The sequence below is a fragment of the Scyliorhinus torazame genome, chromosome 6, assembly GCF_047496885.1.
Source record: "Scyliorhinus torazame isolate Kashiwa2021f chromosome 6, sScyTor2.1, whole genome shotgun sequence".
Taxonomy (NCBI): Eukaryota; Metazoa; Chordata; class Chondrichthyes; order Carcharhiniformes; family Scyliorhinidae; genus Scyliorhinus; species Scyliorhinus torazame.
The window spans coordinates 312766281-312778313 of record NC_092712.1 but is presented as its reverse complement, the minus strand read 5'-3'; the positions used below and the strand labels follow the sequence as shown (position 1 = coordinate 312778313).

The 12033-nt window shown below is 50.7% G+C and overlaps 1 protein-coding gene across 1 annotated transcript in view; it reads right to left on the bottom strand.

Moving 5' to 3' along the window:
* LOC140425828 (uncharacterized) overlaps positions 1 to 11464 on the bottom strand; it is a 217992-nt gene extending 206528 nt beyond the window's left edge. Inside the window, exon 1 of the mRNA XM_072510224.1 lies at positions 11406 to 11464. Within this exon, the coding sequence (XP_072366325.1) occupies positions 11406 to 11407 (2 nt within the window). The 5' untranslated portion in view covers positions 11408 to 11464. The remainder of the gene's footprint in view (positions 1 to 11405) is intronic.
* Between the last annotated feature and the right edge of the window lie 569 nt (positions 11465 to 12033).

Below are 12033 nucleotides of genomic sequence, written 5' to 3'. Positions count from 1 at the left end.
CATTCCCTCTATCTTTCTGTGAGGTATTCGACGAACGGTTGCCACCGCCTGGTGAACCCTTGAGCCGATCCCCTTAGGACGAACTTAATCCGTTCCAGCTTTATAAACCCTGCCATGTCATTTATCTAGGTCTCCACACCCGGGGGCTTGGCTTCCTTCCACATCAACAGTATCCTGCGCCGGGCTACTAGGGACGCAAAGGCTAAAACATCAGCCTCTCTCGCCTCCTGCACTCCCGGCTCTTCTGCAACCCCAAATATAGCCAACCCCCAGCTTGGTTCGACCCGGACCCCCACTACCTTCGAAAGCACCTTTGTCACCCCCACCCAAAACCCCTGTAGTGCCGGACATGACCAGAACATGTGGGTGTGATTCGCTGGGCTTTTCGAGCATCTCGCACACCTATCCTCTACTCCAAAAACTTTGCTAAGCCGTGTTCCAGTCATATGCGGCCTGTGTAACACCTTAAATTGTATCAGGCTTAGCCTGGCACACGAGGACGATGAGTTTACCCTACTTAGGGCATCAGCCCACAGCCCCTCCTCAATCTCCTCCCCCAGCTCTTCTTCCCATTTCTCTTTCAGCTCGTCTACCATAATCTCCCCCTCGTCTCTCATCTCCCTATATATGTCTGACACCTTACCGTCCCCCACCCATGTCCCTGAGATCACTCTATCCTGCACCTCCTGCGTCGGGAGCTGCGGGAATTCCCTCACCTGTTGCCTCGTAAAAGCCCTCAGTTGCATATACCGGAATGCATTCCCTTGGGGCAACCCATATTTTTCGGTCAGCGCTCCCAGACTTGCAAACGTCCCATCTACAAACAGATCTCTCAATTGTGTTACTCCTGCTCTTTGCCATGTTCCAAATCCCCCATCCATTCTCCCCGGAGCAAACCTATGATTATTTCTTATCGGGGACCACACCGAGGCTCCCGTCTTTCCCCTATGCCGTCTCCATTGCCCCCAAATTTTCAGAGTAGCCACCACCACCGGGCTTGTGGTGTATTTCTTCGGTGAGAACGGCAACGGCGCCGTCACCATGGCTTGTAGGCAAGTCCCCCTACAGGGCGCCTTCTCCAATCTCTTCCACGCCGCTCCCTCCTCTTCTCCCATCCACTTACATACCATTGAGATGTTGGCGGCCCAGTAGTACTCACTCAGGCTTGGTAGCGCCAGACCCCCCTATCCCTACTACGCTGCAAAAATCCCTTCCTCACTCTCGGGGTCTTCAAAGCCCACACAAAACTCATGATACTCTTCTCAATCCTTTTGAAAAAAGCTTTCGTGATCACCACCGGGAGGCACTGAAACACAAAGAGGAATCTCGGGAGGACCACCATTTTAACCGCTTGTACCCTCCCTGCCAGTGACAGGGATACCATGTCCCGTCTCTTGAAGTCCTCCTCCATCTGTTCCACCAACCGCGTTAAGTTTAACCTATGCAATGTACCCCAATTCTTGGCTATCTGGATCCCCAAGTAGCGAAAGTCCCTTGTTACCTTCCTCAGCGGTAAGTCCTCTATTTCTCTGCTCTGCTCCCCTGGATGCACCACAAACAGCTCACTTTTCCCCATGTTCAGCTTATATCCTGAAAATTCTCCAAACTCCCCAAGTATCCGCATTATCTCTGGCATCCCCTCCGCCGGGTCTGCCACATACACCAATAAATCGTCCGCGTAAAGAGATACCCGGTGTTCCTCTCCTCCCCTGAGTACTCCCCTCCACTTCCTGGAACCCCTCAATGCTATTGCCAGGGGCTCAAACGCCAGTGCAAACAATAATGGGGACAGAGGACATCCCTGCCTCGTCCCTCTATGGAGCCGAAAATACGCAGACCCCCGTCCATTCGTGACCACGCTCGCCATCGGGGCCCTATACAGCAGCTGTACCCATCTAATATACTCATCTCCAAAGCCAAATCTCCTCAACACCTCCCACAAATAATCCCACTCCACTCTATCAAACGCTTTCTCGGCATCCATCGCCACCACTATCTCCGCTTCCCCCTCTGGTGGGGGCATCATCATTACCCCTAGCAGCCTCCGTATATTCGTATTCAGCTGTCTCCACTTCACAAACCCAGTTTGGTCCTCATGGACTACCCCCGGGACACAATCCTCTATCCTCATTGCCATTACCTTGGCCAGAATCTTAGCGTCTACATTTAGGAGGGAAATAGGTCCATAGGACCCACATTGCAGCGGGTCTTTTTCCTTCTTTAGGAGAAGCGATATCGTTGCCTCCGACATAGTCAGGGGCAGCTGTCCCCTTTCCTTCGCCTCATTAAAGGTTCTCATCAGTATCGGGGCAAGCAAGTCCACATATTTCCGATAAAATTCGACTGGAAGTCCATCTGGTCCCGGAGCCTTCCCCGCCTGCATACTCCTAATTCCTTTCACTACTTCCTCTATCTCGATCTGTGCTCCCAGTCCCACCCTCTCCTGCTCCTCCACCTTAGGAAATTCCAGCCGGTCCAGGAAGCACATCATTCTCTCCTTCCCATCCGGGGGCCGAGCTTCGTATAATCTTTTATAGAATGCCTTGAACACTCCATTCACTCTCTCCGCTCCCCGCTCTATCTCTCCTTCCTCATCCCTCACTCCCCCTATTTCCCTCGCTGCTCCCCTTTTCCTCAATTGATGGGCCAGCAACCTGCTCGCCTTCTCCCCATACTAATACTGTACACCTTGTGCCTTCCTCCACTGTGCTTCTGCAGTACCCGTTGTCAGCAAGTCAAATTCTACGTGTAACCTTTGCCTTTCCCTGTACAGTCCCTCCTCCGGTGCCTCCGCATATTGCCTGTCCACCCTCAGAAGTTCTTGCAGCAACCGCTCCCGTTCCCTACTCTCCTGCTTTCCTTTATGTGCCCTTATTGATATCAGCTCCCCTCTAACCACTGCCTTCAGCGCCTCCCAGACCACTCCCACCTGGACCTCCCCGTTATCATTGAGTTCCAAGTATTTTTCAATGAACCCCCTCACCCTTAGACACACCCCTTCATCTGCCATTAGTCCCATGTCCATTCTCCAGGGTGGACGCCCTTCTGTTTCCTCCCCTATCTCCAAGTCTACCCAATGTGGAGCGTGATCCGAAATGGCTATAGCCGTATACTCCGTCCCCCTCACCTTCGGGATCAACGCCCTTCCCAAAACAAAAAAGTCTATTCGCGAATAAACTTTGTGGACATAGGAGAAAAACGAAAACTCCTTACTCCTAGGTCTGCTAAATCTCCACGGGTCTACTCCTCCCATCTGCTCCATAAAATCTTTAAGCACCTTGGCTGCAGCCGGCCTCCTTCCAGTCCTGGATCTCGACCTGTCCAGCCCTGGCTCCAACACCGTATTAAAATCTCCCCCCATTACCAACTTTCCCACCTCTAGGTCCGGGATGCGTCCAAGCATGCGCCTCATAAAATTGGCATCATCCCAGTTCGGGGCATATACGTTTACCAAGACCACCGCCTCCCCCTATAATTTGCCACTCACCATCACGTATCTGCCCCCGCTATCCGCCACTATGGTCTTTGCCTCAAACATAACCCGCTTCCCCACTAGTATAGCCACCCCCCTGTTTTTCGCATCTAGCCCCGAATGAAACACCTGCCCCAGCCATCCTTTGCGTAGTCTAACCTGGTCTATAAATTTCAAGTGCGTCTCTTGTAACATAACCACGTCTGTCTTAAGTTTCTGAAGGTGTGCGAGTACTCGTGCCCTCTTTATCAGCCCGTTCAGCCCTCTCACATTCCACGTGATCAACCGGGTTGGGGGGCTTTTTACCCCCTCCCTTGTCGATTAGCCATCCCCTTTTTCCAGCTCCTCACCCGGTTCCAACGCAGCTGTGTCCCCCCCAGGCGGTGCCCACCCCACCCCATTCCGGCTCCCCCCTCTCCCCAGCAGCAGCAACCCAGTAACTCCCCCCTCCTACCCCCCCCCCCCGCTAGATCCCCCACTAGCGTAGTTACGCCCCCCATGTTGCTCCCAGAAGTCAGCAAACTCTGGCCGACCTCGGCTTCCGCCCGTGACCTCGGCTCGCACCGTGCGACGCCCCCTCCTTCCTGCTTCCCTATTCCCGCCATGATTATCATAGCGCGGGAACAAAGCCCGCGCTTCCCTTTTGGCCCCGCCCCCCATGGCCAACGCCCCATCTCCTCCACCTCCCTTCCTCCCTCCACCACCACCTGTGGAAGAGAGAAAAGTTACCGCATCGCAGGATTAATAACATAAAACTCACCTTTCCCCCCCTTTTTCCCTCTCTTCGCCCCCCATACTCGCCCCACCACTTTGTTTCAAACGTTCTTTTTTAATAACCCGCTTATTCCAGTTTTTCTTCCACAATAAAAGTCCACGCCTCATCCGCCGTCTCAAAGTAGTGGTGCCTCCCTTGATATGTGACCCACAGTCTTGCCGGTTGCAGCATTCCAAATTTTATCTTCTTTTTGTGAAGCACCGCCTTGGCCCGAATAAAGCTCGCCCTCCTTCTCGCCACCTCCGCACTCCAGTCTTGATATACGCGGATCACCGCGTTCTCCCACCTACTGCTCCGAGTTTTCTTTGCCCATCTAAGGACCATCTCTTTGTCCTTAAAACGGAGGAATCTCACCACTATGGCTCTAGGAATTTCTCCTGCTCTCGGTCCTCGCGCCATCACTCGGTATGCTCCCTCCACCTCCAGCGGACCCGCCGGGGCCTCCGCTCCCATTAACGAGTGCAGCATCGTGCTCACATATGCCCCGACGTCTGCTCCTTCTGCACCTTCAGGAAGACCAAGAATCCTTAAATTATTCCTCCTCGCGTTATTCTCCAGCACCTCCAGTCTTTCCACACATCGTTTATGGTGTGCCTCCTGCGTCTCCGTCTTCACCACCAGGCCCTGTATATCGTCCTCGTTCTCGGCAGCCTTTGCCTTCACGACCCGAAGCTCCCGCTCCTGGGTCTTTTGCTCATCCTTTAGCCCTTCGATCGCCTGTAATATCGGGGCCAACAGCTCTTTCTTCATTTCCTTTTTAAGTTCTTCCACGCAACATTTCAAGAACTCTTGTTGTTCAGGGCCCCATGTTAAACTGCCACCTTCCGTCGCCATCTTGGTTCTTGCTTGCCTTCCTTGCCGCTGCTCCAAAGGATCCACTGCAATCTGGCCACTTCCCTCTCCTTTTTCCATCCGTTTCCAGGGGGGATTCCCTTCTGGTTTACCGCACAGTGCTTCTAGCCGTTACAATTGCCGTTGGGGCTCTTATTGAGAGCCCAAAAGTCCGTTCCACCGGGAGCTGCCGAAACGTGCGACTTAGCTGGTCATCGCCGCACCCGGAAGTCCAAGAACATGATTTTTAATACTTTTACTGTAACAAACTAAATTCAACAGAAACCAAACACTCCTTAACAAGCAACAAACACGCCAAAAGGTACTTTCTGCACTAACTAACTAAACACGATCAAAGTGTGCCGTATGATATGTTTCTACTTTATGCCATGCTTCTGGAAGATGAGTACCACACAAAAGGCTACTTAATAAGATAGGAGCCCATGATGTTGGGAGTGGACTGGCTAACTGATTGAAGACAGAGAGTTGGGAAAAGATGGTTGTCCTCAGGATGGCAACCTGTAACTAATGGATTGCCACAGGGATCCGTGCTGGGGCCACAATTATTTTACAATATATATTAATGACCTGGACAAAGGAAGTGAATGCACTATTGCCAAGCTTGCGGCTGGCACAAAAATAGGTGGGCAGGCAAATGTTGAGGTTGACACAGAGTCTCTAGAGAGATTGAGACAGGTTAGGTGAGCGGGCAAAAACTTGACAGGTGGGATATGACCTGTAGGAAAATTTGAACTTATGCACTTTAGTAGGAAGAATAAAGGAGCTGAATATTATTTAATAGAGAAAGACTGCAGAAAGCTGCAGGATAGAGGAATTTCGGGGTCCCGGTGCATAAATCACAAAAATCTAGCATGTAAGTTCAGTGGGTAATTGGGAAGGCAAAGTAAATGTTGGCCTTTATTTCAAATCGAATGGAGTATAAAAAGAGGGAAGTCCTGGCATTGGAGGCTGTCCTGAGAAGGTTCACTGGGTTGATCCTGGGCATGGAGGGAGTTTGTTATGAAGATGGGTTGAGTAGGTTGGGCCTGTGCTCATTGGAGTTTAGAAGAATGAGAGGTGGCCTTATTGAGACATACAGGATTCTCAGAGGCCTTGACAGATCGATGCTGACAAGTTGTATCCCCTCACATTGAGGTGCTAAACTGGGGAAAGGCAAATTACGATAACATTGGACAAGAATTGAAGAATTTGGATTGGGTGCGGCTGTTGGAGGGTAAATCAACATCTGACATGTGGGAGTCTTTGAAGTGGCGGTTGATTAGGATTCAGAAAAGTCACGTTCCTGAGAGAATGAAGGATAAGTATGGGAAGTTTAGGGAGCCCTGGATAGCGAGGGATATTGTGACCCTCGGCAAAAAGAAAAAGGAGACTTTTGTACGGTCCTGAAGGGTGGGGACAGTCAAAACCCTTGAGGAGTATAAAGAAAGTAGGAAGGTACTTAAGCTGGAAATTAGGAAGGCTAGGAGGGGGGTCATGAAAAGTCCATGGCAAGTAGGATCAAGGTGAATCCCAAAGCTTTTTATTCATGTGTAAAAATCAAGAGGGTGGCCAGGGAAAGGATTGGACCACTTAAGGACAGTGGGGGAATCTATGCGTTGAGCCAGAGGAAGTGGGCAAGGTACTAAATGAGTACTTAGCATCAGTGTTCACCAAAGAAAAGGATTTTGTGGAAGATGATTCTTGGTTAGGGTGTGTGGACAGTCTGGGTCATGTTGACAATGAAAAGGAGGAGGTATTGGGTGTTTTAAAAGGCATTAAGGTAGATACATCTCCTGGGCCGATGGGATTTACCCCAGAACACTGAAGGAAGCAAGTGAGAAAATTGCTGGGGCCTCAACTGACATTTTTGTATGTTCATTGGTTACAGGTGAGATGCCAGAGGACTGGAGAATAGCTAATGTGGTACCGCTGTTTAAGAAAGGTAGCAGGGATAATCCAGGAAACTAAAGGCCAGTGAGCCAAGGTCAGGATTTATACCCATTTAGAAACAATTGGAGTCAGTAGCGATAGACAGCATGGTTTTGTGAAGGGGAGGTCATGCCTCACTAACTTGATTGAGTTTTTTGAGGAGCTGACATAGATAATTGATGAGGGGAGGGCGGTGGATGTTGTTTACATGGACTTCAGCAAAGCCTTTAACAAGGTGCCTCATGGCAGACTGGTACAAAAGGTGCAGTCACACGGAATCAGAGATGAGGTGGTAAAATGAATGCAGAACTGGCCCGGTCACAAGGCAAAGGGTAGCAGTAGAAGGGTGTTTTTCTGAATGGAAGGTTGTGACTAGTGGTGTTTCACAGGGATCTGTGCTGGAGCGTCTGTTGTTTGTAGTATACATAAAATTTGGAGGAAAATGTAGATGGTCTGATTAGTAAGTTCGCGGATGACACCAAGGTTGGTGGAGTGGCAGATAGTGTTGAGGATTGTCAGAGGATACAGCAGGACATAGATAGGCTGAAGACTTGGGCAGAGAACAGGCAAATGGAGTTTAATCCAGACAAATGTGAGGTAATGCATTTTGGTACATAGAGGGGAAATATACCGTAAATGGCAAAACCCTTAGGAATATAGAAAGTCAGAGAGATCTGGATGTGCAGGTCCACAGATCTTTGAAAGTGGCAACACAAGTGGACAAGGTAGCCAAGAAAGCATCCGGAATGCTTGCCTTCATTGGACGAGGGATCGAGTATAAAAACTGGCAAGTCATGCTGCAGTTGTATAGAACCTTGGTACGGCCACACTTGGAATATTGCACACAATTCTGGTCACCACGCGTCCAGAAGGATGTGGAATCTTTGGAGAGGGTGCAGAGGAGGTTTATCAGGATGTTGCCTGGTCTGGAGGGTGTTAGCTATGCGGAGAGGCTGAATAGACTCGGACTGTTTTCATTAGAACAACGGAGGTTGAGGGGTGACCTGATAGAGGTCTACAAGATTATGAGGGGCATGGATAGAGTGGATGGGCAGGCACTCTTTCCCAAGCTGGAGGGGTCAGTCACCAGGGGGCATAAGTTTAAGGTCCATGGGGCAAAGTTTAGAGGAGATGTGTAAGGCAGGTTTTTTTACTCAGAGGGTGGCGAGTGCCTGGAACACATTGTCAGGGGAGGTTGTGGAAGCAGATACATTAACGGCGTTCAAAAGGCATCTCGACAAACACATGGATAAGATGGGTATAGAGTGAAACGGCACCAGGAAATGTTGAGGGTTTTGGCCAAGGTTGGTATCATGACCGGTACAGGCTTGGAGGGCCGAAGGGCCTGTTCCTCTGCTGTTTTGGTCTTTGTTCTTTGTGGGAGAGTCTGGGAACAGAGGGCTTAACCAAAGAGTAAGATATCGCCCATTTTAGACCGTGATGAGGAGGAATTTCTTCCCTCAGAGGATAGTGAATCTGTGGAATTCTTTACCCCAGGAGCGGTAGAGGCTGGATTGCTAAATACGTTCAAGGCTGGGCTAGACAGATTTGTAATCAATAAGCGATTCAAGGGTAATGGGGATAAGGCAGGAAAGTGGAGTTGAGGATTACATCAGGTCAGTCTCATTGTACAGCGGAGCAGACTTGATGGGCCAAATGGCCTACTGCTACTCCTACCTCTCATGGTCTTATGGGTAACAGTACATGATTGAGTCTCCAGGAACTCCTAGCTTCCAACCAGCTCACTTCTCCCCACCCAAAGCAGATTAAAACTAACAATGTCCTGGGGAAATGATTCCAATTCCAGCACCGACTTCCACCAGCAAGGCCCAGCTCATCGACTCCTTGTTCCTCAAGTCCCAAAATGTCCTTTCAGTCCTGTTCTCCTCCTCTCCAACGTAAAACCAACTTTGCAGGAATTCTGGTCAGCTGCTAGCACAAATACACTTCATCCTGCTCACCACAGCCGTGGAGGTTGCTTCTCCCCACAGCATTAAGTCCTTTGTATCCTTGGTTGCTGCATTCCCGGTGTGAGGCCTGTCACTTGATTTTCTGTAGGTTTCAGTTACAGATCACAGCAGCCTGTCTCCAGGCAGAATTAGTTACGATCCCCATCTCACATCCCAGTTTGAGCTTAACTTAAAAGAGTTAAGACTTAACTTAAAAGACATTTGAAACAAGGGGCTGGGTTCTCCTTTCCCCGACGCCAAAATCGGCATTGCCTGACGCCCGCCCCGCGATGCTCCGTCCCCGACCGGCCGGGTGCCCGACGGCGTGGGCTACGTGTGCAGACACCGTTCGTGAACGCGGCATGGCGGCTGCGGACTCAGTCCGGGGCCGCCTCAGCCGAGGGGGGGGGGGGAGGGCCGGTCCACGGGCAGGGGGGTGCTTCATTCGGGGATGGGGCGCATGAGCGGCCGAAGGGGGGGGCACTACTTTGGCGATCCAGGTCCGCGGGCTGAGTCCGCCATGGAGTACGGCGCGGCTGCTGCAGGCTGCCGCCGTGCTCATGCGCGGCCTCTGAACCGGAAGTGCTTGGGCCCGTATCGGCCGCTGGAGCTGCGAGCCCTACGACGGCTCCTTGCTAGCCCCCAGCAAAATGGAGAATCGATGGCCATTTTACACCTGTTTCCCTGGTGTAAAAGGCCACCGTTTTCACGCCGGCGTGGGGACTTAGTCTCCAAAACGGAGAATCCGGCCCAAAAATATGTATAGGGCAAACCCAAAACCAGTGACGTAAAAGAGGAATCACAAGAAATGCAGTAATTTACAAATGTGAACAAATTAAGATCAGGGGCGAGATTCTCCGACCCCCCCGCCGGGTCGGAGAATCGCCGGGGGCTGGCGTGAATCCCGCCCCCGCCGGTTGCCGAATTCTCCGATCCGCGGGCGGGCCTGTGCCGTGGGGGCACTCTTTTCCTTCCGCCTTGGCCACGGTCTCCACCATGGCGGAGGCGGAAGAGACTCCCTCCACAGCGCATGCGCGGGGATGCCGTGAGCGGCCGCTAACGCTCCCGCGCATGCGCCGCCCGGCGATGTAATTTCCGCGCCGGCTGGCGGGGCACCAAAGGCCTTTCCCGCCAGCTGGCGGGGCGGAAATTAGTCCGGTGCGGGCCTAGCCCCTCAAGGTTGGGGCTCGGCCCCCTAAGATGCGGAGGATTCCGCACCTTTGGGGCGGCGCGATGCCCGACTGATTTGCGCCGTTTCTGGCGCCGGTCGGCAGACATCGCGCCGATACCGGAGAATTTCGCCCCAGGTGTGAAAAAATGCACCCTCGGTATAATGAAAAAGCAATGGGGAAAACAGGTATTAAAGAAATTAAAGTGAAATATACTGCGGATGTTGGAAATACGCAATAAAAATAGAAAATGCAGGGAAAACGCAGCAGATCTGGCGGTATCTGTGGTGGGAAAAACAGAGTTAATGTTTCGAGTCAAATATGACTCTTCATCAGAATGAGTAAGAAGGCAGTGCTGGTATAAAATATGAGCATATTTAAATTGTGCTCGGTAAGAAAATTAAATAATTATCCATAGTATACCTACAGTGCAGGAGGAGGCCATTCGGCCCATCGGGTCTGCACTGACCCTCCGAAAGAGCACTCTAGCTAGGCCCACTCCCCATCCTATCCCTGTAACCCCACCCATCGATCATGGACAATCCACCTAACCTGCACATCTTTGGACTGCGGGAGGAAACCGGAGCACCCGGAGGAAACCCACGCAGACATGGGGAGAACGTGCAGACTCCGTACAGACAGTCACCTGAGGCTGTAATCGAACGCGGGTCCCTGGTGCTGTGGGGCAGCAGTGCTAACCACTGCAGCACCGTGAATATTTTCTTCAAAATTTAGAGAGAGTGAAGGGGCTAACGTGGATGATGAAATAGAAGGGTTGGGTGCGGTACTGTAGGGCCTTGGAAAATAGATAAATTAAAGAATAAGGTTTTCATTAGGTTTCGAAGGCACTAAGAATTGTTAGATCCCCCCCCCCCCCCCCCCCAGAATTCTGAAGGAGGTTACTGAGGAAGTAACAGCACAAATAACATTTCCTGGCTTTCACAATTAAGTTTTCAAAATTTCATTCGAGATAAAAGTTGTTTCTATAGTTTGGGGGATGGTAAATGCTCGAAATCTGTTCAACAGGAAGAAAACGATATTTGGCATTTAGCCACTTCTGCCACTGGAAAATTACCAGAGAGCAAGTTAACTTTTAAGAGGGCGGACAGTCCTTATGCTTACGGACCGTCAGCATTAAGTCATGAACGACACTCCCCTGGACTAACCCGATGGAATATTTTGATAGTACAGCAGAAAATATGCAATGGGGTCATATGTAGGCGGTCCTGACTTTCAAAACGCCTTTGATAAAATACCACATTACAAGTAAAAAAACTCACATTTAGATAACATTCTTCCATATCCTTCAGATGTCGCAAAACGTTTCCCTGGCAATGAGTTGCTAAGTAGGAAATCAGAAAAAGGGATTTACACAGCAAACGTTCCCGTAAACAGCAAACGGAATAAATAACCAGTCGTTTTCCTTGCTTCCTGGTGTTGAGAGAGTAAAACTGGCCAGGGCTCCGACGGATGCTCCCTGTCCTTTCCTTGGAATACTGCGATGGGATCTTTTGCACAAAGCAAAAAGGTCCCTTTTCGAAGTCCCTGAATGCGTCGTCACCCCCCCTCTCCATTCCTATTTACCTGCAACTCCGTGTTTGAGCCCCTCCAGTCAAAACGCTGTCCCCGCACGGCACAGGAACAGCCCTCCCAAAAGTGGCAATCCCGTTGGCTGTTACAATGATAAGCTACCCCTCCACTTCCCTTTGACATGGCTGGCGGGTAACAAACTGGAGATGATTTGCAAACGATTATTTTCTTTCCAGAGACTCGATTCTCAAAGCGCCACATCACATTCTTGGACTGTCCTTCACATCCAATGCATCATTTCAAATATCAATCACTGGGATGGTGGCAAACATAGGGGTTAATTTGCAAACCGTGACGTCCCAAAACAGTGAATGAGGT